At 38.4% G+C, this 27,556-nt stretch overlaps 1 protein-coding gene across 3 annotated transcripts in view; it reads right to left on the reverse strand.

The window, feature by feature from the left end:
* Positions 1-2,261: 2,261 nt before the first annotated feature.
* The window catches only part of khdrbs2 (KH domain containing, RNA binding, signal transduction associated 2), a 123,522-nt gene continuing 98,227 nt past the window's right edge, over positions 2,262-27,556 (reverse strand). For 2 of the 3 annotated variants that reach the window (XM_088610801.1, XM_088610802.1), the window contains 3 exons: positions 12,985-13,067; positions 8,310-8,368; positions 4,159-4,395 (listed from right to left, as the gene is read on the reverse strand). In XM_088610801.1, the coding sequence (XP_088466927.1) occupies positions 4,298-4,395; positions 8,310-8,368; positions 12,985-13,067 (240 nt within the window). In that variant the 3' untranslated portion in view covers positions 4,159-4,297. Of the gene's footprint in view, positions 2,303-4,158; positions 4,396-8,309; positions 8,369-12,984; positions 13,068-27,556 lie in introns of those variants that run through there. The other variant, XR_015928016.1, reaches the window with a different exon arrangement.

Consider the following 27,556-nt stretch of genomic DNA (forward strand, 5'->3'; position numbering starts at 1 on the left):
TCTCTCATATAATGTATACAAGACAACAGAGGAAGGAGCAACATCAGGGTGTCTTTGGTCTTGCTGACATGTTTAATCTAACCCCCCGTGCATAAAGGTAAGGTAAAAAAATGGGATGAACATCTGCTTACTGCACAACTTTAAGGAACCTTAACGTTGAAAATTGCTTGCCTGGGCTGCTTAGATTGAGAGTAATATAAATCACCATGAGTATTTTCAAGACAATATGTAATTGACCATACGTAACGGGTTTTGTGTATGTTTTGTTCATTGCAAATCTGTATCTTCATGGTCTTATACCTTGTACTGTACATACCATTATGATCCTACAGTAGGTGTTGTTTAAAACCAGGAATTATCAATATCCAGAACATTCCAAATTGATTGTTAAATCCTGTCAGTTTCAGAAAATTACATCATTAGGCCTCTTATCTTTGGTTCCTGACTTATGTTTCAAATAGCAGCATCACTGAACCTGAACTCATGACTGAAATCCTGTTATGGCAGAGCTGGCTTGTACAGCTTACATATAGGGGAGAGTCTTGTATGAAGAGTGCTGTGTAAGATTAAATTGTATTGTACAGCAAACCTGTTTGTGAGAACTTGCCAGGTAAATTACAGCTAAGTACATCAGTCTCTGTTAAAGAAGATTAAATATAGCTGAGCAGTTTCTTGAGTGTTCAGCTAAAATTGCAAAGTGATCTGGCTACAGGACTAACTGGTGAATTAGCTAAGAGATGCTTCAAAACACATTGTAAATTACTTATAAGCATGTTATTATTGTGTTAGAAGCAATACAATTTAAAAGCACATATTAATTTCTGTGTACTGTGACACAGAGTGCATATACAGTAAGTAGATTTATACCTTCTGTATGTAGAAGGAAGGACAACACAAAAACAATTTTGGTTCCTTTGAAGTAATCCACATTTTTAAAATCAAACCTTAAAAGGGCCCTACAAATAATTTTGGCCAAACTTAATTCTCAGAAACCTGCAGGAACAAGATTAGAAAAGCAGACGATCGATTGGGATAAATCCAATTTCTCACTGAGGTAGAACATTAAAAAGGAAATACCATGCATTCAGTGTTGTATGAGAAAAATCAAGTAAGCTTAAAGCAAAAGACCTCATGGAAAACAAAAGGCTTTTGTTCTGACACTGTGAGGTGATGCGGTTTTCAGGACTTTGTTTTTCTGGTCCAGCATTCATTTTCTCAGTTCAGCTACATCCCAAAAGTCATGGGCTGCTTTTTAGGATCGTGACTATACAGGTAAACACAATCAAGGCTTAACCAGACCCAGTTTTATTTTGTTAACACCAGTCTTTTTACAGGAGCTCAGTTTAGGTGTTGTGGAGAGTACTTTAGTGGTGTAATACTATCAGTAACGTATAATTTTATGCATGTTGTCATTTTCAATTATTTTGCAGGAAGATTCTAAGAACTCCAAAATATTTCCAGTAGATGGTGCTAACTATATTAATCAGAGAGAATGTATTCAACAGTCTCCATTCGTCATTCTCAAGCACCTAATTGGCTAATTTGTACTGTAGGTGCAGCCTGTGAGGCAAAGAGGAAGATGTACGGTATTAGTTAAGATTATGAAACATAAAATGATAAACTTTAAATATGCCGTATCATGAAAATAATTTATCAGAGAGAAAAATGAGTCAAATTATTGGTAGTCAAATTCTGGTACAACCAGGAACATGCCATAATTTTAACAATTCATTTGAGAAAAGAGATGAATGCAGCACACAGCACCTTCCAGCTGCGGTGAAACCCACTTTGTCAAAGGGCCAGCCTCCCACTGCAGACTGCAGCTCTATTACAGCAGCTTCGGAGAATGACGTGACCACAACTGTCTCACCTCACCGCAAGACCCGTAATGTATAAGTCTCATATGTGATGATGGCAAACTGTTTTGCACAGTTAGTTAACTTTGAAGAATGATAAATCTTTTAACAAACATGTGCACTATGAAAAAAAATATATCAGATTGTTCTGTGAAACACATTTTTTGGAGGAGCTTTACCCTAATTAATAGCAACATTCCCATTCAATCTGTGTTTCATACACGCTGTCCCAATTAAGTGACTAGATTGTTGATATTTTAGGCTAATTAGATATTTTGTTGATTTCTTCTTGTCAATGCAATGCTGAAAAACCTTGCACACAAAAAGAAATGCAAAATAATATTACTCCAACTTTGGCACAACAAGCAGAGAAGACAAAGGAATATGTTGCTTACCTGTCATTTATATTCTGGCTTCCACTGTGTTGGTCTCCAGATATTTGATCCCTGTAGGAAGACAACATGTAATTTAGATGGAAACACCTCAAATGCATTAAAAAGCAAACACAAATTGAAATTTTACAACAATATTCTTAAAGAACAAAATATAAAATACATAATGTTAGCATGCAAATTAACCTGAAAGACTTTCACAAAGCAAAATGAGGTTAAAATCCTGTTACTATCAAAAAAGTAAACCAATCAGGGGAGTAAAAGAAATCACCATCATGAGTAATATGAGTTACACTTATAGGATGGACCCTTTTGATTGCCCTAAGCCATTTCTTGCAATCATTTTTTTTCTGGAGAAACTTAGGTTAGGCATCTGAAGTTTAGAAAGACAGTCATTAACATTAGTTTTAGTTTGGTTTATAGATTGCAGGGTTATATTTTTGCATAATATTGAAGTCACTAGTTAATATTAATTAGCGGTTTTAATAAGCCTGTACACCTATTTGCTTTGGTTAGGTTTGGAAGGTTTACTTTTTTAACTATTAGTAACTTTATCATTTATAATTGGTGTTGCATACGCAAAATTATAGTTATTATTAATGTTACCTGATTAACGTTTATTCATCCTTTGAGTCCTGCGATATTTTTCCTTAATAAGCATCAGCAATCAGGTCTGATAGAAAAGAAAATTCAGCTTTCTACACTGCCTTCAATGGTGGTGATATTTAGCACTGAAAATTACAAATACATTTCCTGAGGTGGAATAACAGCAAGAATAAGAAACAGCTGGGCAGTGACTCTTGATGATTTGCTGGTAAAGACACTGTACTCTAAATAATGCATTCCACTCCGTCCACTGAGTGAAGACAGAAATGTGACTCTATGCAATGTTCACATGTTTGATGGGATATTGAATGTGCTGGGCAACTCAAAGGTTGAAGGCATTTAGACAGTCTAATAGTGGTAAGTGGCAGTCTTACCTCATTAATCTCCATTACATTCTCACGAGAGACGTGCTAATGCAAACAAGTCAATCAGAGTTTGTGTTTAGTAAGATCAAGCTTAGAGGATAGTTTAAAATCCATTTATTGTTCTAAACAGTTTCTTCCATTAACATGTTGCACATTTATATGACTAATCAAGATTCAAGGAACAGTTTAGCTCGTTAACTTTTAAATTATTTAACAATCATGGCGTATTAATACAGCTTTTCTATCTTTACACAAATGGTCTTGACAAAATTTCTAAAAATCATATTTTTGTTGTTGTTGAAGGTTTTTATGTATCAAAACATTTTAGCCATTTCCTGAAGGAGAAATAAAGCAGGCAATTTAATGCTAGAAACAAGTAATTCCAAAATTTAAATTTTTACAAAAAGATTTCAGCTTTATTGACAAATTATGGCAAAACATATTCGACATTTTATGGTCACCTATTTAGAGAAGCTTACACATGGTGCTTTATGTCCTCTTTTTATTCTTTTTTTAAACAAATACAGGTTAAACACCGAACAGAGCACTTAACGTTAGCTACATACATAGCTGATTGCTTTCAACTCCAATAAAAAAGCATTTTTAAATTAAATTTACAAACTCAATATTTAAACATCATAAAACTAACAAATATTAAAGGAAACAGATTATCTACAACTTGGTTATCATCATTTTCAAAGGTTGCAGTTTGCTCTTGCCTCTTGAATGGGAAACCAGGTTTGCTAGTGAGCATCTGGAGGCATCAGATATGTAGCAACTTCATGCTTTTTTTCCGATTGAAGTACACACAACGATGGACAACCAAGAGAACAGCATTCCAGTGCATGGTTTTTTGACAAAACTTGTTTGCTTTTTTTTCACTTGTTTAAGTCCGGGTTATAAAATTGCAACGCTGACTTTGTTTCAGAGTTTTAGGTAATGCAAGATGTGCGCAAGGCGCCCAAGAGCAGAAATCCCAAGGGTAGAAAAGAAAGGGACTATTACTTGTCTTGCTTTTTGTGGGGACCACAGGGTACTAATGTAGTCTTTGAGTGAAGGCCATGGGCGTTGATCACCTTCAATATCTACCATAGGGGTGCTCTCTGTAGCCACCTCGCGATAACCTTGCTGGAGGGGCTTTGAGGCTAGGGCGGGCTGCAGTCCAGTCTTCTTCAGCTATAATTAAGACAAAATACAGGAAAAAATGAAGAATAGCTCATACAGTTTTACTCTAAGAAAATGGCTGCACCTGCAGGGAGAGACATTGGGTTATGACTGTACCAAATATTTATGATATTTTGCTTTGTTGCAAGAAGCCTGCAGGAGACCTGCAGCAAGGAAGACTGTTGAGTACATATTTGTATTTTTGTGGTTGTTGTCAGAAAATAATTAAAACAAATTCAGCGTAGATACTTGGTTCCAAAACAAATGCACAATGTCTCTGTCGACAATAGATGAGCCCAAGCAATAATTTTATGTCAACATTGACTGGAACTATTATAGAACTGATTCCTAAAAACAGAACCCATGCTCATAGGCGTTCCTCATAAGATACATCTGCATATTACAACTGGATGGTGGGCACGTGCTCTGTCCAGAGCTGCAGATGATTAAAAATGAGTATCAGTATGCTCATTCATATTTTTAATGCACACCTTGCCTGTAATGGAAGCGTTCTTTCAGGACACTATGCAGATGACACAATCCAGGGTAGAGAGAGGAAAACACGGGGAAAAAAGCATGCAGGAGTCGGGAATGAAACAGAGGGCGTGTCCAAGGTGCGCTGGTGTTCGGGGGAGGTGTGGTCCAAGGGGGAATCCGAGACAAGGCAAAAGTCCAAAGCCGGGCAGTCCATCCAAGACAAATGGAATTAAAAACAGGAACCGGGTCAGGACCGGCACGGGAACAGGAACTAAAAACTTGACGGGACCAGGCGCTTCCAGGTTCGGATTCGCCTGGTACAGGAACCAATGCAGAGCCCGGAACAGAGTAGGCATCTGGCTTTTAAAGGGGGCTGGAACAGGGAGCACGTGCAGGAGATAAGTAAAAAACCAGGAAGGGCTGGAGCGTCCTTAAGAGGAGGGGTTTATGAACGTGACATTGCCTTGTTTTAGTTCCAGTAACCACCAGATTATCAGAGTGAAACTACCGCAGTTAACTGTGGAACTCACCGTCCCACAGCTGTCACAGCTCTATAGCCATGAACAAGCACAACAAGTCACAGAACATTTCCCACTGCCGTTGTAAAATATGTGATGTTACAGTTCTTTCATTTAAGATGTCATTTAATGCCAGGCCCTACTGTAGTTTGACAGACCACTGGAACACAGAGCATATGTATATTACTTTTGCATAGCACCTCCTCCTCTTCTTCTCCCACCACTGTCAGGGAACAGTCAGATAGCATTTCCACCTCTTCCTCAGTTGCTTGGAACTTCAGGATCCTTCATCATTAGGACTCTTTCTTGAGTCAGGAATACCTTCCCAACTCCAAGTTGAGGCAGAGGCAGGAACTGCTAGTCTTCTTCATAATCATCCTCACACCTCATTTTCCTGTGCTTTAGGCCAGGAATGTAGCACACTCTCCTCTGGTGTCTCCATCATATCCATTTCAAGCAAACAAGGTGTTTGTGTTTGCACAACAAATATTGCACATGCGGATACACTTATGATTTTGTTACAGATCCCTGACTGCACTGTGTTATCTGCATTGGCCAATACACTTTTATGGGTATTTGGTGAAACATAATGCAATGGTTCTGTGGCACTCAGACAGCACTACACTTGTCCTTGCAGCATTCTGGTCCACTGCAGAGCATTAGACTTTGGATAGGTTGTGTAAATATCCTGATTTATTTTTATTTTTGTTTCATCCAAGGTGCACCGTTTAAAATTCCTATGTAGCAAACATTTAAAAAATTAAGGATTAATTAATAATTAATAAAATAATTAATCAAACATTATTAAGCATTAAGTTAACTTACTTTACAACAAAAACGCACAGCAGCAAAAGCACGACAGTAAAAACAGCACATTTTAAATAAAATTTCCAAAATATGGAATGTGCTGAAAAACTTTGTCTTCTGTAAGTTTGCAGAACAAGATGCCTTCAGACTAAACTAGCTCTGCAGGGATAGAAATCCATAGTTTCAAAGCCATCCTTTAGTTTAATTATATTATTTATTTTTGAATGCATATCATAACAGGTGACACATGACAGTAAAGGTACAATGCTCTCAGTATAATAACAGATCTGAAATTTTAGGTAACATCCATAGTAAATAAATTTCCAAAACATCAGACCTTTCTCCTGTTCAAAGTTAGTTGCCTCTGGTGTATCTTGTATCATGAAAGCCAAGGTACTGCACTACCAGTAATACAGCTTTATTTCTAGGCCATTCAATTAAAGATATGTCAACCACACAATGACCTAATTCATATATTTTCTAATGTACAAGAGTTATTCTCTATACGTGTATTATGAAATAGTAATAGAACTAACTCATACAGTGTTTCTTGTGCAACTTTGGCACAAGTCATCAAACTATGGATAAAACAAATGCAACTCTCCTCTCACCCTGCTGGGATTCAAAGCACACATTCTGTAGCACCACTCCACAGACAGCTCCACCACTCCAAAAGCCCAGGGCCTGTGCCAGGCTGAGCTCCACCATGCAGGTTTCAGAGGGGAGATGATGTGACTGCTGTAACTCCCTCAGCAGACTGCGCCCTATCACATGCGCACACTCGCTGTGACAAGAAGAGCACCTTCCACGATAACATTCAGGTCTTACACTGGTGAACTAACGAGGTGTGTGATGCTGGACGAATTTGGGTCAAACACCATACAGGCGGCTGCAATTCTGTGGATCGACTGTAGACTTCATAGTCAGCAGAAAGCCACAACAGAAACTGTCCAGATAGGTAAGACCTTGTAGACATGGTGATCTCTGATAACTTACAGGAACCCAGAGGTTTTATGGTACAGTATGTAATGTTTCTTTAATTTCACAGCACACCACTCGCATAAACGTATTACTTTCATAACAGGTTTACGCACAATGCACATCTTGGAGATGAAAATCTAAAAGCAAAAGCCATAATGCACTTCTAAATAAACATGGCAACTCTTTGTTAACCAAGCTATGTTTTTACTACAAGATCAGACTAAAGACGTTGTAAAAATACTTAGCTCAATTATGAAACATTATCCTCAAGAACGGGTCAAAACCTTTTGCTTGACATCTCAAAAAGGCAAGGCACTGATGGGCAGCCTCTGAACTCTGTCAGTCTCTCTGTGCATCTCTACTCTGTCAAGTCGTGTGGGGAGACCCAAAGCCAGGGTGCTAGGTTCAAGCCACAAAGCTAACCTTAAGCTTTCCTTCCAGCACATCTCAACAAAGAGCTCTACACCCTGGGGATGGTATATCGATACGCAATTGTGTCACCCATCAGAAAGCACATTTAGATTTCTTTGTGGTAACCTGGCAAAGTGTTTCACTGCGATGTCCGATAATAACTGTATATTGACTGAAGGCTCCAACCTTCTTACAATGCATTAACTGACAAAAGATACAAGTAAATAGACCATAAAACTGTATTTATCTATGGCATCTATTTTAGAAAGATTTGAATGTACAAGCTTTTGTGTAAAGCTGAGTATGTAAATGGTTTAACGAATTTCAGCTCACCATCTTTGCCTTTGAAAAGAACAAAGTGTGTGGCTGTCCTGTGGTGCTTCGATCTGCTGCACATGACACTGGCCTTGCATCTGCAGTGTTGTCACATCAATAGAGCTGACACCCTGCGCGGAGAAACACTCGGGTACTAATCAGACTGCCTGCTGTCCCCATGGAGATCGATTTTAGACTGATGATTAATTGCTGGAGGAATTTTGTTCAAAATAGATCTGTACAGGGTTCTGGCCCCCAGAACCTGAAAGTTAAATCTCAAGCCTGAATCAAACAAAATCAATTTTGTCTGAAATCCAGAGGAAAAAGTAATGTAGGAGCATTTTTGTTGATGTCAGTAACAGATTTCTTCCTTAGCTTAAGAATAGAAGAATGGAAAACCTGGACGCTAATCCTTACCGTAACTATCGTAGGCGTCGTCACCTGTTCCATGGCCATATTCATAATATTCAGGAATGCTTAAAGGAAAAGAGAGCGAAATCAACCACACAGTCGCCACAGAGGCAGTGTGCAACACAGAGAGGGTGCGAACAGGAAGGACAAACTGGTCTGCTGCATTCTCAAAGCCAACAGTTTTACAGTAAATTAAACCAGTTACCTCGCTGCCTTTAACATGCCAAAATGCTACTGGAGGTGAAAAGCATAATGCTTGTGAATAGAAAAAAAAAGGTTTGATTTTTTTTAGTGGTTTAGATGATAAACAGAAATACAATTAATTACAAAATATAGCCCTGACTATAATTTTCCATCTTCGGAGCTCATGTGTCGACCATATAATGGGGCAAGCATAAATCATGAGTGAAAGATAAGGGCTGAATTACACTCCTCCTGAAATATGGAAAGAAGCATGGATCAAATATTTAGTTTCCAAGTCATTTTCAAATGATATTCTAATGAAATGTAAGAATAGGTGCATTTTGGCAGTAGGTCAAAAGCAGACACAACAGTATTTTTTGAGTGACAGTGACAGTTTGGGGTTGACATTTTAAATAAGAGCAGCACAGCTTTGATGCTTGAGGACTTCAGAGCCTCGCAGTTTTGACTTCCAGCGTCTCTGAAGAACCCTGTGTACTTGAAGACCTGGAAAGAGCACATTCAAATTGCTCCTACCAAGGTCACTTCTTGAGTGTCATCAGTCTCAGAAAAAGCTTTTTAAAACCCAGCTCCATCCCCACGAAACAATCCTGAACCCTTCAGTGTTGTTGTGAGGGCAGGGGCAAGAGCAATTTGAATATTCTCACCTTGCCTTGGGCAGGTTTATGTTTCTTAATCATTAGAAATTGAGCTCCAAACATTTTATGCAAACAAAAAGGGCCACAGAATATTTATATTATGAAAAACAGGGGATAGTGTTCAAATTTAACAATATAACCTCTTCGTTTTTAGTTTAGTATCATAAAAGCCCTCTAGTTCATAGAATGTTAAATAACTTATAAGATACTGCTCCAGGAATGGAGTTCCCTGGACAGGCACTATTATAATCAAAAACGTTCTTGTTTTTAATCGTAATTCTCATGGGTGGCCTGAAACATATTATTTAGCACGTGTGGTATTGTGCAGGAGATTTGACACAGGGTGGCCTGACAAACAACTAGTTAATTGGTGCCAGAAGGAAAACATTGTTGAAAGAATAACCACTGTTGCACACTGTGAAAGGCAAAGGTGAAGATGGACAACAGAGCCACCCCCTCTAAAAGACAAGCCTTATGTTTCCAGCTTGGGGATATACCACAGCCATGGTATGCGTGTAAAAATGTGCATTCATCAAGCAGTGTAGCACCTTCTAAACTCTCATACTCTTGTACTGGTTATAATTTGCAGTATGTGCATTTTGTTCCTTAAAGTAGGTACATGAACATATGTTGATATATGAATAAAAACTAAATTCATACTGCAGCCTCTAAACAGTCTCTTAATTTTCACCCGATGACACACACACAGGATGTGAGCATCATGACTGCATTCAAATTGGACAAGGCAAGGCAACCAATAAAAAAAATAAAATAAAATCTCTCCTACGTATTCAGGCATGGACTTTTGTGCTATTGCTCACCTTCCTTCACATAACTGGAAGATTTTAATTCTACCTTAAGAATAGCTAACGGAATAGCTAAACTGACCGAGAAAAAGGAGTGTATTGCATGGTCATAAACTGCTTTATTTTGAGTTCTAGTTCATTACGGCATTAGTACTTTCTCAGTGATTTCTAAACACTGATAAATTATAATTTCTGTGTTTATAAATTTATTAGGTTTTTGGATTTATGCCAGATTCTTTTAAGTTTTTCCCCAAGGTTTGCAAATCTCAAGAAATGCAGACATCTTCATTTAAGTAGCAAATGTCTGGAGATATTTAAATTTCTGCGCAGGATTTTTTTATTTTTAGGAGCTCTCTGCGGAACGGTGTCAGGTTCTGTGGTGATGCCCACTTTTCAAATTTTATTGTAGCTTGTGCAGCTTTTCACTTTACCTAGAAGCTCTCCAAAATTCAAAGAATTTTCAGTGAAAACAACTGCTGCATGAAATGGATTCTTTTGAGTGAATGTACAGTAAAATAAAACGCTTGAACTACAAGCAACTGAGCCACTTGTTACCAAACAGCCAAGGTTTCTGCTGAAGTCATTTAGGGAAAACTGTTAACACCACAATCTCTTCAGCCTTTCATGTGTGCTGCTGTAATCTAAAACAGTATATCATGCAATCATCAATGGTACAAAAAGACACTTTTTTGTCTTTTTCCCAGTCAAATACAGGGCTTCAGAAATCTGGAAATGAAACGACTCAGGAATGTAACCATACAGATTTTATGTTTTTGTAGATAAATATGATTTAAGTTGGTACAAAATTGAAGCAACTACTGTGCACAGTATTTCCAAACTAAATGTCATTACACTCGTCAATAAAGCATACTCAAGAGAGTGTTTAAGAGATACAGTGATATACAGCTCACAGTGTGAAAAAGAGTGGGACAATACCCCTTCCGTAAAGGTTCCTGATACCTATATTCAATTCAATTTTTAATTTATTTTTATATAGTGCCTTTCACAACAAGGTTGTCCCAAGGCGCTATATGAAAAATTTTGATAAACATTTTGTGACTGAAACAAAATAATTTATTAATTTCTTGCATTTGTGTAGCATTTTATATCTCAGATCAATTTACAATAAGGGTGGAACCCACTACATCCACCACTGAAGTGCAGGACGGACCGGGCTGATACATGGCACCATTCTGCACCAGCAGCCCCACTACACAGCATCAGGTAGAGCAGAGACTAACTTCTGCAGGATTCCATCGGCTTGGACATTCTGGTCTAAATGGAGTAGTGCCACCTACAGGTCCAAAACACCACTTTTATAGCAGCCTGGTTTTCCCATTAATGGCCTTCCATTAAAGTACTGACCAGGTCCAGCTTTGCTTAGCTTGTGAGATCTCCTGAAATTAGCCTACAAGGTGGTAACACTGCTGTCAAAACAAGTGGCTCAAATCAAACAGCACTGTGAGAGCTGGTCTCTGATGACCAGTGTGACCATCTCTGTGCAGAATGACCTCTGGGTCTTTAAGCAACTGTTCACAACAGCTTTGGTAATGTCAGCTGAACAATCTGTGCCTTTCGTCTTCCAGTGCCCTGAGCATTTTCGCTTGTATTTATGTGGTATTTAAATGGAAGTTATTAGCTGAAGTTCGGGAGGGATAACAATGATAAGTCCATCTCACACAGCTGTACCTGATCACCAACATTACGAAATGCTTAATTACTGTACTGCCCATTAATGTGGGTACTAATGTTCTTACTTTGAAATTTTAATCAATTTCTTACTTGAGGCATGGAGAGCTGATTCCTTAAACCTGCAAGCATGACTATTATTCCTAGTTCCTAAGATATTAGATTTTTTTCACTTCATGAATCAAAGGTTCATTTTCTGAATCGACAGAAGGTGGACCCTGTCTATTTCCTTCTCAATCCTCTCTGTTGACAGACCGCAGAGATTTCTACAGTGATAGGTTTGGGATGACTCTGTAAAGCACCTAAATCCTGAATGAGGTTCTGTAATGCAATCACTATTTTTCCTGTGCACCTGGTGCCACAACTAAGGAGTAAGAGCTGAGGCTGGGAAGTTTTAGCATCCCATTATAGAGGACAAGCAGATTTTATATCAGTGTGGAGGGATCAAGAGGTACTTCACACGCATAAGTACAGTACAGTGAGAGTAAGTGAAACAAGACAATTAGAAAGGGGTGCAGCAACCTTTTGTACTGATAGTTTTTTAATCATGTTTTTATATAATTTATATAATTTGATAATAAGATTTAAAGCAGATAATATGCATTTAAAAATGACAGAAATAGAACTGCATTTTCATTAAGTTTTTAATATTCATTTTGGTAGTCCCAACAAGGCTTACACACTGATCGATGACTGTGTTATAAATGAGCCTGAGTTTAATAACATATTGAAACAAGAAATCTGCTTTCCCTAATTTGTCTGAAATCACTATTTACACCCAGTTGCACACAGAGGGATAGTTGAGTTGGAAACAGAATATTACCAGACCCACAAAAAGCCTTATCCCTGGTCAATTTCAGTTCGGTTTTCACTTCAAATGCAAAGTTCATTGAAACGGCCTAGAGTCTTACCCAGTAAAGGCTCACCCCTGAGAGCTCTGTACAGGGTGAGGGAGCTCTGCTATAGCTGACTGTAACTGAGGAAGTGAAGGTGCGCTATTGGCCAAACATTGCTATGAGTTGGCTCTCAGAGACACTGTGCCCCCTGTGGCCTCCTGGGTAAACAGCATTATTGTTTACATGGTGTTAACAATACTTTTTAAAGTTGAGAAAAATAAAATATATTGTTGTTGAACAACATACAGTAGCAAAGAAGGGTAGATTATCTGACATTATCTGTATAAAAGTTTCAATGTAGGTCAATGATGTTTTCCAATGTCCAGGTAACTTCTTAATTATCTTATTGACAAGCACATGCATGTGGTGAACAGCTTTTATGAGCATCTCGAAAGATTACTGCTGAAATCTGTAAAGTCACGTCAGAAAAGGCTGGCAAAAGTGACATTACCTTTGTGTCTGGCTGCTGTAGCTATCATCATACACATCGTAGGTCTGATTATCGTACTCTCCATCGTATCCATCATCATACCCCTAGGAGAAAGAAAAAGACTGCATTGTAAACTATTGTATCACGTACATAATGATGATAAAATGACCATAAGAAAAGGAGTGACACTGGAATAAGACTTTCTAAAATCTATTGCATCCTACAATTTTAAAAGAGCCTAATTATTTTTTGCTCCAGCATTAGAAAATCAATTATTAATTCCACCGGTCCACAGTCCTCTCATTAATAAAATCTCTACACACAGTAAGAGTGACAGCACCAATGCATGTTTCACTCCAAATATTGACAGATGTTTACAAAGACAATTGTTTTTACAAAAGTCAATAAAGGAGCTTTGCTACAAAACAGCCTCATTTAACATGCCAGCAATACGGTCCTGAGCTGCCCGTGACAGCTCAAACCACACTGACCGAGAGCTCAAATGACAGGATGTTTCTGGTTCCTGGCTGTTTAACCTCTGACTGTTGGGTTCGCCCCCGAGTCCACTACTTACAGTACATCACTGCTACAGCTTTACTGCGTACTCCAGTACACAGGGCACCAGCGTCCGAATGAAACTGATTTGTCATTTGATAAGAGACGTGAAGAAAACACTGTCATATACGGTACAGCAATATAAAAATAAAAGGAGACTCTTTAGCACCCTGGAGCAATCATATATGCAATGTAAATTACTGGAATAAATGTCTATTTTAGAGTTCGTTTATAATTCAGATATAAATTTGTCAAATATTTTATATATTACAAAATCACAATGTGTGGTATATGGTACTGTAGTTAGTGTTTGATTATTTATATGGTTATTTGGTAACCACAGGAATAGAGGACATTTGTCCTTTAATCCATTACAAACAGAACTGGAACAACTAGTACCATAACACCATTTCAGTCAAAATGTCCATTTTATGAAACTACAAATTCTGCAAATAAAGAAACAAAATTAATTAACTAGTTCCTAAATTGATTCCTGGTAAATATACAACCATTTACAAGTAAGTTAGATGTACCATTATATTCTGATAGAATTGTTAGAAGAAACAGAATATATGCGCTCCATTGAAAAAGTAAGGGTAAGCTTTTATTATCACGTGCAAACCCTTGCATTCAATAAAAATTTACATTTCAAGTCTTGCTACTGATTTTCAGCAAAAGCTATATGATCAAAAGACGTCTGAAATCAAACACTATTGTCATTTGAACAATCCTTTCACTAAGAGGACTGTGATGGCACTAGACCGCTCCACTTTGCGGTTTCGTAGAAAATTACTGTGCCCTTCTTTTCTGATGTTGATTTGAAAAAATAGAAAATAAGATATTTATTTTTTATCATTACTATTTCTAAATCGATTTAATACTACTATAGAAAAATGCAGCCTTCAGCTTGTCCATGCACGGTTCAGGATCGGCACAGCCAGTGGTTTGGTGTACTGGAGAGAGCTAAGCCCGGGTTCCATTACAGCGGATGCACTTCTGTAAGGAGGCAGAACATGGGCATATGGTTTGGAAGATAATAAATTTAAATTGTGCACACGAAGACCCTGGAACATCTGTAATTAAATGAACTTTAATAAGGAATGATAGAATAATTTGTTCTTATGCAGTGTGTGCAGTCACGTCGGTTAGAATAGAAGCAGTCCCGTGTGTTGTTTGCTAACATATTACAACACTAGGATGTTGGGTTCATAGAGAGGGAAACAGCACTCACTTATAGTAGCACAGGGATATGAGTAAAGAAGGTAAAGGAAGTAGTTGCTTTTCATTTTTCCAGGATGAGGGCTTGAAGCCAGGAAAGTCCCTCTTTTTTATTTAAAAAGTGGGTGATCATTTAATTAACAGTCATGAAACTATCACAAATAATACAATATTTATGCCACACTGCCCCAACACAATACTGTTTAATTCTGAAGTGGTGTAACATTTCCAGACACAGAATCTCACTAGGTTTTTCCTTTCTTTTCCACCCACTGTTACTCGTGTCTCTTCATGGTAACCCTCTCATCACCTAAAACCCAGCCATATGAAATCTGACCTCCTTCTAGTCCTTTCCTCTTCGTCCCAGTCTTTGGCCCTCTTCTCCTCTTTTCCTTCTGACCACTACCACCTTATCCTCCTCTTCCTCTGTCCAGAGCCTTGGTGTCTCTCTTGATCCCTCCCTCTCCTACTCCCAAAACATACAGTATCTTCTTTGTCATTCTCCGTACATTCCTGCCGGTCCTCCTTAACAACATTTGCAGAGTCTGTCCCTCCCACACAGCTGCTTGTCCAGAGCCAGATGATTGAGGAACCCCTCCCGGCTGACCCGCCTGCCAGCTCTTCCTCTTCTCCCCACTGGACCGCCGCCCCAGGCCCACTTCCTCCAGATTGCTGCACACTTCTGATTCAAAACACTGTTTCTAACTGACTGATGTCTCAAGCATTTTTGGTCACTCTCAAGCACATTTTGTTTGTACAACATTTACATTGTTTTCCAATTTGTACTAGCTTAGTTTTCATGTTACTCATGCTTACTCTGTTGCACCTGCATGATTATCTTTTGCACTTGCACATAATTACACATATACTTAAAGACTCTCTGGGTAAGGACATGTGCCGAAAGAGTACGAGTGAGAGATTAAGAGAGTGTGAGAGAAAATCTAATCCCTAATAGTTTCTAAATTGATAAATGGTGAAAACTTACTTGTGAATGAAAAAAATCAATATGGAAACAGATATTTTAATTTATTGCTGCTAGGAAAAATGGTTAAAGTGACTGCTTCACCTCTGATTTCTTTACACCAAAGGAAAATGAAGATTTCTTTTCCTGAAGGAAGGCCGCATTATTTATTTTTGATTTGCCTTGGTGCAATTCAGGAGGTGGAACAACAGCCCATCTCTTATCAATATCAATTAACTTTCCCCTACACTGAAAACAAACTGAAAATTAGCTGTGCATTTGGTCTCCTTTCCACTAATGATAGATCAGCACTTTCATCTGGGGGTGGATCATTTTTTTCACTAAGATATGCAGGTATGGTCCCATCTGAGCATGTGTAGGTGTTTCCAAGTTCCAGCTTCAGCCTCCAGGCTCAGTCCTTATTTTCTCCGATACCAGCATATCGTCTCTGTTATGTTTGTTATTACTGCCTTAACACCACAGTGTTTTTTACTGCTTCTTTAAATATCTTCTGAGAATTACACATCCATTAGAGATGACACAGCAGAGTAACAAAAACGTCCAGCTTCTATGACAACAAAGTTCTAACCACATCACTAAGGCTACTTTTTGTCTCTGATGAAAATACATTGTCAGGGCTTTATGCTTAGATAGAGGGAAAAGGGTGTTTGTTAAATTATTACCTGTCCAAGGTTGGACAGCAGCACAATCTGTGACAATATTTTAAAACCGACTGACCTGATATTGCTGACCAACGTAAGACAGTGTGATTTGCAAAGTACAATATATCTCATTCTGATGAATCAATACATCTGCCGTTGTTAAGAGATCTTATTTAATGCGCTAAATAAAAACACAGTTATAATCAGCTGATCTTATGACTCATCCCCTGGCCTTTATGCTACTAATCTTGGTAACAAAGTGCATAGCACTAACATCCCTAATGATGCGGTGTTTGGAAGAGAGAGAAAGAAAAAAGAGAGCAAAGTGATTTGGGGTTTTATTACATTAATTGCCTGTGAATAGTCAGCCAGTTGTACTTCAGACTCAGGTGGTTAATAATATCAGTGGTATACCCTTGAGCTACAGTCAACACAGCAGATGCAGAGTGTCCAAAAGTATTCAGTTTGTGTACTTTACAACACAGCCTTTGGAATAATGTCTTAACAAACAGCCACAGTCTGCTCCCAGAACACTCAGTTTCTGTGTGACACTGAATTGGATGAAGTGGTTAGAAGGATATACGGAGATAACATCTGTTTTCAAAGAAATCAACATTGATTTCTGTCTGAAAATGTTTATACAGTAGTTCAATTTACGTTATATGTGGTATATACTTGCCTTGGGAAAGGGCAGCATTCCCACGGGCACTTGCATTCTATCTGGACCAATCAGAGCCCAGTCGGGCAGCCTCTCTGCTCGTCCGGCTCACTTTCAATACGGCAGCCAATCGGCCGATCAAGCCTCCAACTGAGCACTTTATTTAAGCCCCAAAATACCCCTGGATCAGTGCTCTGACATTGAGTTACCTTCTGTCTCCTTTGGAAATTCTGTCCTTGTGTAATGCAGAATATTAGAAATGCCGTTTTACCACGGTTTCCTGACCTGGACCTGCAGCACTGGTCGAATGGTCTGATCCAGCCTCAACAGCCTCCCTCTCAGCTGTTTTCTACTAGACTCTCCCAGTCACCCTCAACAAGCTTGGCTCTCCCTGCCAGCTCTCCTGCCAGTGCACCGCCTCCTAGCGGCTTCAGTCCTGTCTACATCTGCTCCTCCTGAAGACTCATGGAGAAGCACCAACCTGCATATAGTTCTCAACCTGGCATCCATCCCCGGCAGTGTGAAGCAGCCAGCAGTGACATAACAGAAAGAAGTTAAATTTAGAAAAGGCTGAGAAAAATCAATGCCTAAAATGTGTTGATTGCATAAGTATCCCTCCCCCCTTTTGTAAGAGCGAAACTGAATTTGTTCACATTCACAAAATTACTTGATAAGGCAAACAATTATTTGAATGGCTTCTGTTGGTCTGCAATAATAAAGGTTCACATGATTTCAGAATAAATAAACTTGATTCAACCATTAAGATGAGCATTCGAAGCAACTGGGAGATAAAGAAAGATTGCATATATTAGGAGAAGAGCATAAAATCTCTCTCTCTTCCAGTACAGTGAAGTCTACTATTAAGCAGTGGAAGGTGTATTGTAACACCCAGACTGCCTAGATCAGGCTATCCCTGCAAACCAAGCATAGGCCAGGCAAGGAGGGAACTGGCTAGAGACGACACAATGAGGCCAATGACAACTTCGAAAACGTCCAGTAGCTGAGGTGGGTGTCCATGAATCAAAACAGGATATTTTTGACTAATTACCGACAAAGCTGTCCGATATGGCAGAATGGAAGGAAATGAAGTCCCGTCTCAAATCCTGTATGGAGTCTGTAAAAGGATTTTAAATGATACCGCAAATGTACAAAAGGTTTTGTGGTCATATGAGACAAAACTGGAATCGTTGGTATAAATATTATGTTATGGGACTGCATCTCACCAGAAGGGACTAGAAAACCTGTCAGAATTGAGAGGACAATAGATGGCGCAAAGTAGAGATAAAGCTCAGAGGAAAACCTCCTTCAATCTGCTAAAGACCTTTAACTTGAGCAAAACTTCACCTTTCAGCAGGAGAATGACCCAAAGCACAGGCTTGTGTGGCTTTACAAGACACGTCCAGTGAATGTCCTTGAGTGGTCACCTCAATCTCCCAGAGAAAATATGTGACTTGAAAATTGCAGTGTATAAACAAACCTCAAGCCTCAGCCATCCTGACAGAATGTGAACAAGCGTGCACAGAACAACGAGAACATTGCTCAATTGCTCAACTGCACTGTGCAAAGTTGGTATAGACTCACGCAACACTTCTACTGAAGTATTCTCCTGAGCGGGGGGGGTTGATTAACAATGTTCACTAAAAAATGTGTATAAAGTATTCATAATTCAACAAATGGGAATCGTGGGAAGAGTTGAACACTTGCAAGACACTTTGTGACCAAATATAAACTCAGCTTAAACCAAGAATTAGATCATTATTTTAAGTTGTTAAACCTCTGTGTGTTTTACTTCTATAGACTATTAGTACAAAGTATCTTTGCCAACACAGATAGTTGTGCTGCTTTAATTTTTCTCTTTGAAATGTCTCCTTAAAAAAATGAAACTGAGGAAGTGGTGTGCTTTTATGTCTTCAAAGAAGACTTCGTAGTGTTAATTAAGAAGCTCTGCCAGACAGTAATTCTCTTTCTTTGCAATGTCGGTTTTACTTATTTCAATGCATGCTTTTGTTTACAAAGCCTCTGCTTTTCACCTCACTAACCTTTACATGGCCTTACAAGCCAGTGTGCATAATAACTGCAGCCTATACTTAATGAAGCTCGAACCTTGTATTTTAACACTCATTTGGAAAACCAATTAACTTCAGCTCTATTGAACAAGCGAATGGGAAATAAATCAAGTGTTAACACATCAGTTGAAAGTCCCAGCTCTGTGTAATTAGGGTACCAAGGAGCCAATGGCCCACGGCTCAGAGCTTTATTAACAATTGACAACCTGTACTATCTGTTGCAATTAATGATTTTTATGTGGGGGTACTTTTAAATGTGGCTTTTGCGAACAGAATATCATCTTACAGGAGATCAAGTGAGTGTTTCTGTGGCTGGAGCTGACACTCAGCACTGTTGTTTTAACCTCAGCGCAACTTCAACCTCAGGTTAATTCATCTCTCTTTCTTACAATACTTTTTGTTCATACAACTTAATAAATATTGAACATTCTGTTGTGAAGTATAGTCATGCATGATTTTTTCCTTTTTTATCATTCTTATTTTGAAAGAAAAGAAATGGTACCATTAGAGATTTTCAGCATTATACTGTATTTGCAGTACTGTAAAATCATGGTAAAGAACACGAAGGTATGCCAAAACTCAATATTAGCTTTGGGCAGTATCAAAAATAATATTGTGGAGAAACAGAAAATGCTGTGCAAATAAGATTGTAAGATTAACGCACCAGTAACTGTACTATAAGGAACCACATACAGTAAATGTACAATTGGCAAAAAACATAAGGAAACTCAGAACTTCTTAAATTTACTATAGAATTTATATAAAACAATGTCTCAGGACATAAATTCTATTTGATGCAGTTAATTTTGGTATGTACAATAAAGAGTAATTTCATGTATTTACTGTATGCTCATAAGATTGAATAAATCTGCTAAATCTTTGATACGGACCTTGCACTTTCAATATTTTGGAGTTAATTTTAGCATACTTACTATTGCACAAGAAGCAATAGGAACTCAGACCCCTGTTCAGATAAAACCAAGATATTAGGATACTTGTAAATTTAAGTGGTGTATTGTATTAGAATATACTGTAACTTAAATGAAGTAAAGGGCTATCAGATTCGTTTTCTTAAAAAAAACAATTTAAAGCTCAGTGTCTTATCGGACATGCTGCGTGTGGTTATCTGTAGGCTGCAGATTCCAATAAGCTATATGGGTATTGTGGTTTACATAATCTTCTGTATCTAAATCAACATTAAGTTATTTTGTGTTATACAATTTGTATTAATTTTCAAGCAAATCAAAGTACAAGAAATAAATACAAAACCCACATGTTCGGAGTGGAGGCGGAGCCCTGGATTAAGGGCGACGCGTTGCCGTAGCAACCACAGCTGTCCTGGTTGATTAAGGAACAAGTAATAGGTTTATTCCATGCTGAAAAAAAGAAGAAAGAAAACACAACGTTTCGGCTGTGGAGCCTTCTTCAGGTGTGAGAGAGACAAGGACGAGCCGCAGCTGCGGGGCCCTTTAAGACTGAGCTCCTCCCCGGAGTGACGAGCGGAGCCCCGCAAGGGGAGGACCCTCCAGCCACAGCCCCGGAGGGGATTGTGACTGATCGTGGGGCTTTTTCCAGGGGCGCTGTACAATGGCTGACCCTGCGCTCTGACCCCACGCTCTCTCCCTGTCTGTGTGTCTGTGTCTCATGTAGAGCAAGCTGGGGTATGCGAAAAATTACAAATTCCTAATGCAAGAAATTGTAAATGGCCAATAAAGTGATCTTAAAATCTTAAATCTTAGAACAGAAGTTGGAAGCAGTTTCAGTCTTGGGGCAAGTGAATTACTACTGCAAATAGCGTGCCCTGTCTTGTGTATCAGGAATTCTGCTCCAATACTGGTTGGGGTTTTTACTTTTTCATGCTGGTCAAATGGCGAGCTTTATTTCTTGTGAAGTCCATTTTTATTTCGGGGTTCATATACTGCAGCAAAGATTATGAAAAGAAGGTACAGTTTAATATGAGGATATACTGCAATATGTCTATATAAAGAGTAAAATGGTTTAAACCATGATTTTTAACCAAGCATCACTGACTTTTAGAGCTTTTGCAATTATTTGAAAACAGAAGAACACTTCAGAGTGGGATTAAAAATTAAATTCCCCTCCTATAACAAGTGCATACTTCACAAATTCAGAGCATCTAAGCGTTACACAATACAAAACTATATTAAAAAAACATTGGGTTTGTAAACTGATGACAAGCACAACCTTCTGCTGTTAAGGATTACCATCATTTTATGTCAACAACCTTCAGTATCACTGCTAAAGCCCTTGACAGTAATATTTATCTTCCTATCAACTGCTACTAGCAACCTGTTCATCTTATTCAATGTTCAAGAGTTTGAGCTTTTAACATCTGCGAATATCAGTAGACTTCAGACAGGTCTCCTGAAGTAAAGCTTTTTGAATATTTTTATCGTGTATATCTTTTGTTTTGATCTGTGAATTTAAAATGCACACATTCTTGGATATAATATTTGAATTAAAATATTGGATTTAAGAGCAGTGAAGGTCAAACTTCCCCTTGGTAGCTGGACATCTGTTACACAAAACAGAACTACCAAGCTGGAGAGAAAAGAGTACGTACAGTATGCTCAACCAAAATATAATCAGATGGAAGATTTTGTAAAAAATAAATGTTAAATTGCCCCACAATAAGGTAACTTTTTTTTCCCCACACAGCAAATGCAACTTAATAATTTAAAAGATTGGAGAAATAGCAAGCTCGCATCTTGGTTCTCAGCTGTAATCATCATTCCAAAGCCACAAAAAAAGAAACATTTGGCTTTGGTGATGCATCAACAATGTTTATTAATAAACCACAAAATTAGGGGTTGTTGTGGATCTCCAGTGAGGCCCTTATTTCTGATCTGGGACACATACTAACCCCGTTGTCTGTATTTGGGAAAGTATGACAAATGGAAGATCTTCTGGATACGAATCTTTCCCAGGACAGTGAAGACCCAGTACTCACTATGATGGATGTCCACTGTTGGAGCCTGGACACCTAGCAGAGACTAATAGGTACGTCTGGACATGATCTTAAATCAAGGTCATGGTCAATCATCCAAAAAAATGACCAATCAATCATTGAAACCTACTTCACCTGGTAACTTCTTAACCAGTCACCAGCTGGAATTTCCCCATTTGACTGACACAATGTTTAGTTGTGGGACGTAAGCGCTGAGGTTGAGTGTGAGCCCATATGTAAGGTCAAAAATTGACTTGAGGTCTAGCCTGCAGCCAGGACACTGTGATCAGCTACAGTAGCTACCATCATGTATCCACTTGAGCACTGAAAATATCTTATTATTTAGCAGCAGCCACTAAGCCAGGAGCAAACTGGGTTTCTCCCCTTTTGTGTGACTTTCCCCACAGACTTTTCCGCAGTTCAGTTCAGCAATATCCCAGACATCCCACTGAACAGAACTGACTGTTGGCGTGAAGCTACAGCAGGATCCTTCTCTCAACCCCTGATTCCTTGAGGCAGCAGAGCATGCTTTGGACAATGTTGAACACTGCAATGGATCCCATTAGCTGTTCCCTTATCTTTCTGCGCAGAACTTACGGTTTTAGATGAATATAGTTCACTATTCAGCTTTACTGATCTTGAGAATTTAATTGCTATCCTAACACATGTTGATATCAATTTAATTAATTAAAGTAAAAGTATTTCCTTGTTAGTATCTGAATGTTGAGTATTTTAATTAGTTGGTTTAATTAAGCGCATAAACCTTGTTTTTGTGTCTCTTTTTGATATCTGCAATAGCTCGATAACCCTCACATAATAACCTGCTGTTTGTATCCAGGCAGACTTCCACTTATTTACTGTGTATTCTTTTATGTACCAACCCCCAAGATTACCAGAAAAGCAAACATAATCACCATTTCTCTTAAGAATTGATAATAAATCCAAACCACCACTGTAACATCAGAGTTATCTAGAATAGAAAAAAAACCCACTTCCAGTGTCTAACAACAATGCAAATGGGGCAATACCAGAGATTGCTTTCCTACAGTTCTGAGATGAAACGGTCTCTTTCCTGTGCCATATCAAAGAGACCTGCCCAAGTGGATAACCTTCATCTTATATGGATTAAGCAGGAAGCTGTGCACTCCAAACTATTGCAGGTGGTTCTGCACTAGAATGGAATAATCTTTGAAGAACAGCAGTGAAGTGCTGAAGGTGGTACATCAAGACCATCTGGCTACGTGAAGGATGAGCTGTCGATCAATATAGCAAAGAAGCTTAAATCTAAAAATGTAAGGCCTACAAATCTGTGCAATGGAACCATTATAAACCATGCGGGAAGTCATAACTTTAAAAACGCCTCGTGGTGGTCAGCAATTATAAAGATTCTTTTTAGAAAGTGTTGTAAAAATTGAATAGATTTATCTTCCTTGGTGACTTTAAGTATCCCAACACTAGGAAAATTAGAATGCCAGATTCTATACTCAAGTTTGACTAGATGGGAATTTCATAAGGGATATTGCCTTTTTTGGCTCTGTGCTGATGTTGCAGTTTTAGTACTGCACTGCCTGCGGAACATCCACCCACTTACTTTGTCATCATGTGACAGACCAGCTACAGTACATTCCCTTCCACCCAATGCTGAAGGTAAGACAGGGTGGTTTCAGAGTCGTGCAACTATGCTCTGTTCCTGCTGAGATTTACTCATGGTCACTTGCAGGTGACAGCTGTGCTTTCTAGACAGATTTCTTCTCGATTTTCTAGATAATTCTCCACTGTCTGGTTGTCAATACGGTGATGTCACTGTGATGTCACAACCTTAGTGCCCTGTTACGCAGATATCATCAATGCCAGCAAAACTCACAATAATATCATTCAGTAAATGCAGATAGGTGTCAAGGAGCCAGGTGAAGTTCTGCAGGAAAGTGTACATATGTCTGCTCTTATGGTCTGAGGGGCAAACAGCAACCTCCTGGCTTTCTTTCCATTGGTCTAAGGCAGGGGTGGGGAACCTTTTTTCTGCCAAGGGCCATTTGGATATTTATAACATAATTCGCAGGCCATACAAAATTATCAATTTAAAAATTAGCCTGCTATATTTGGTCAAACATTTAATTAACTCACCCCTAATGTGATGGCTGGAACTGCCTTTCTTTGGTGACAGGTTTTCCCTTCACCTCCATGAACTGCTTGACTTCTTCCCGCAGTTTGTAAAACACAGTGTGTTAACACTTTCGCAACGTGTACACTCCCAGCCTGCCTGGCACTGACTGCCCTCTGAGTCACCGCGATACAGGCAGACGGGCCGCGGGCAGCCGGCGAGAAGCATGCGTGTCTGTCCCGTCATGTACTCGTATGTGTCCTGTCTATCCCGTAATGGACGTTCCTTGCTTGTCCCTCAAAATTAACGTTATTAATATGATTCACTTAATATAAATTTATGTTGCTATGAAAAAAGCTCCTAGATTTATTGAATTTCAAATCACGTCTGCGTAGGGCTGGGCGATATGGCCAAAAACATTACCACGATAAAAAAATTCCTATCAGTTGATATCGATAATTATATTATATAACACTGCTATATCTTAATGTAGAGGAGAATGAAAAGACGAGGACAGAGCATTCACCCCATTGCAGCATGAAGTTTATTTTGTCCTTAAATTTCTTATACTCATGTATTAGACTAGTTTTGAAGTGCTGTAATTACAATTATGCTCATTATTTTAATGATTATATTATTTTAGTATATATAATCATTTATATTTTTGACATCTTCGTAATATTGTGGGTATATTTCACAGTCCAGTACAAGCTTAAAAATATTTCCTCATTGGACATCCCAAAGGAGCTGAAATAACCTGACCTACACTATAAGGCATACATATTCATAGACCTGGAACCTGCTGCATGTTGTATGCTGGTGCTAAATTAAAATGGGTCCCTCATGTTTGGAAAAGTAATATTATTAATCTAACCTGGCTTAATTAAACCATTATGGAAACTGCCTTGAAGCTTGGTGTTTTCAGATTGCAGGAAAGATGCTTTTTATATGAAGCGCTTTGTTAATAGCACACTAGTTTTTTTCCCCTTAAATATCTTAGTATTGAGTGCCATACACCATATCAAGTGTGTATAATTATAATACATACTGTGGAATATTTTCTTTGGCTGTCATTTTATAGGAAGATTAAAAAAAGTCAGTATATCTATGGATGTCAATTAGACTTTAATGTAATTACATGTGTATTGCTAATACAGATGAGACAAATAATGCAAACAAACAGGAATGTGTTGATAGGAAAATTGTGGACTGTGAAAGAATACACTGGTAAACTTCAGTGACAACCACAAAACTTTTGAAACAGAAACATAACAGTCATCCTTAGTTAAATATGATCATCACACTACACAAGCTGTTGTCATTATTTTAATATTTTCATAGCTTATCTGAGAGAATCCAAAGAAAGAAAAGATTGAAATATGTCCACTGAAAAAACATCAGAAACCATTGTCTAGAATAAACCAAAGTAATGCAAAAAGATTTGCCATGAAGGTTATCATATTTGACAAAAAGATTTTTCATGAATGTTGCTAAGACGAGGCTAGATTTCCAACAATTATAGCTTTAAAAAGTTATAAAAATTCTGCACGCTGCAGATTTTCATACATTTTGATGGAATTGCATGCTGTACATCTGTTTTATTAAGTTAGGAGTTCTGCATGGAGAAATCTTGAATCACATTTCCATAATTAGTTAACCTCAGAACTGTAACCTTAGGGTTGTAACTATGTCTATTGTTAAAAAGCAATTACAGAAGATATAAATGTAATTTGTGAATTTTAAAAAAGCCACCTTTGCCGATTATCCAATACTTCTTGAATTGAGTTATGAGATTATAAGAAGATAAAGGGGCATTGTTATTTTACAACAGAACTATTACGGCAATGCTTGTTTAATATTATAACAATTATTAGTATGGCCTAACTGTAATTCTGACTGCTTAAAATGACATTTTGAATTTTCTACTTGAAAGATTAAAACATTTTTGCAAACCTGAAGAACAATGATCTTTACTACAAAGCTTTCTTACAAAAACACTTGGTTATTTCCTTTTGCTATATTCTCATACGCTAATATCATGTATAAGCAAAGAGCTGAAGTCACATTGTTAGGCAACAAGCAACTCGGAGAAGAACTTTCTTTACCTGCCCCAGCATTACCCCTGTCAGGTCAACACACCGTTATGGAGGGAGAGAAGAGATGAGGATGCCTTCCTCCAAAACGTACAATGCTGAACCATGCCTTGTAAAGCTTTTTAAAATTTTACATCCACACCACTTTGAATGATGTGTTTACTGTACATCTCGGCTCACAGCACCAGCTGCTGTAATGCACGGGGAACAGGTGTTCTCCTCTGACCTGCCTGCCAATTGATCCATTCACATTTGACCATGTTAGGAGCTCCACAGCACCTCCCAGAAGAGCTGGGCTGATCAGAGGTGCTATGCATCTCTCTCTGACATCGCTGCAGGCCTGCAGCTGCATGGGGCATTTTGCTTGGAAAGGTGGCGATATTTTGGCTGACCCAAAGTGGCCAAACTGTGGAGCACTTGATCAACTGTGCACAACCCAACTGTGGGTAATCCTTATCTCACTGACTGATGACCGGGTCTAGAATTAAACTGAAAATAGGTTACGGGATTCCGAACACCCAATAAAAGAGGACTTCGCTGGACTTCTCGACTCGGGAGAGCTGCTCCACAGTCATTTGAAGAGGTCTGGACGGTGAGTTCCAGGCATCCTACAACATTTAATAAGTAAGAGGACCAAAATTGGGGGGGGTGGGGGGAATAAAATGCATTCCCTAGAACCCCATACAATTTTTATAATGAAACTTGCAGCCTAGCAACCCAACCCTTAAATATGTCTTTCCTGTAATTTAAACAAACCCCTTTGCATTTTGACGTTTTCATATTCTTACAGGAATGTGCTTTAGTTTAAGATGATTATGCACATGAATTCTCCTGCTTTCTGATACAAGGTTCAGAATATAGCACATTTTCCCACTGCACCTGTTCTTTTGTCAAATTAAACCACAAGCGTCTCAGAAAAAAAGCAGTGTTCTGTACCTGAAACATGAAAGAAGATGATTTCATGTACAAAAGTTTCAGATCAATCCCAAAGATGCTAATTTAAGACAGTCTTTCTTATTGAACAACAGCGTATGTAAAATACTATAATTAACTCCTCAACCCTTAATCCTTTAAATTATCTGTGTGGTACAACAGTCTTCATAAAAGAATGAAATGATACAAAATCACAACAATTTAAATTCTTCTCCTCCTTTACGCAGCTCAAAGCTCTGGAATACTTTAGGCACTGCTGCATGCTGGCCAGAATTCATGCACACATGCGTTTGGCGGTGGTACAATTAAGCAGTCCTAGGTGTGTGCATGGAACATGCTGTGCTTACAGCAGTGTTGAGCTCATTCCTCTTTTCTCCC

Source organism: Lepisosteus platostomus, chromosome 17 (genome assembly GCF_059453375.1).
Source record: "Lepisosteus platostomus isolate fLepPlt1 chromosome 17, fLepPlt1.hap1, whole genome shotgun sequence".
In the NCBI taxonomy this organism is placed as follows: Eukaryota; Metazoa; Chordata; class Actinopteri; order Semionotiformes; family Lepisosteidae; genus Lepisosteus; species Lepisosteus platostomus.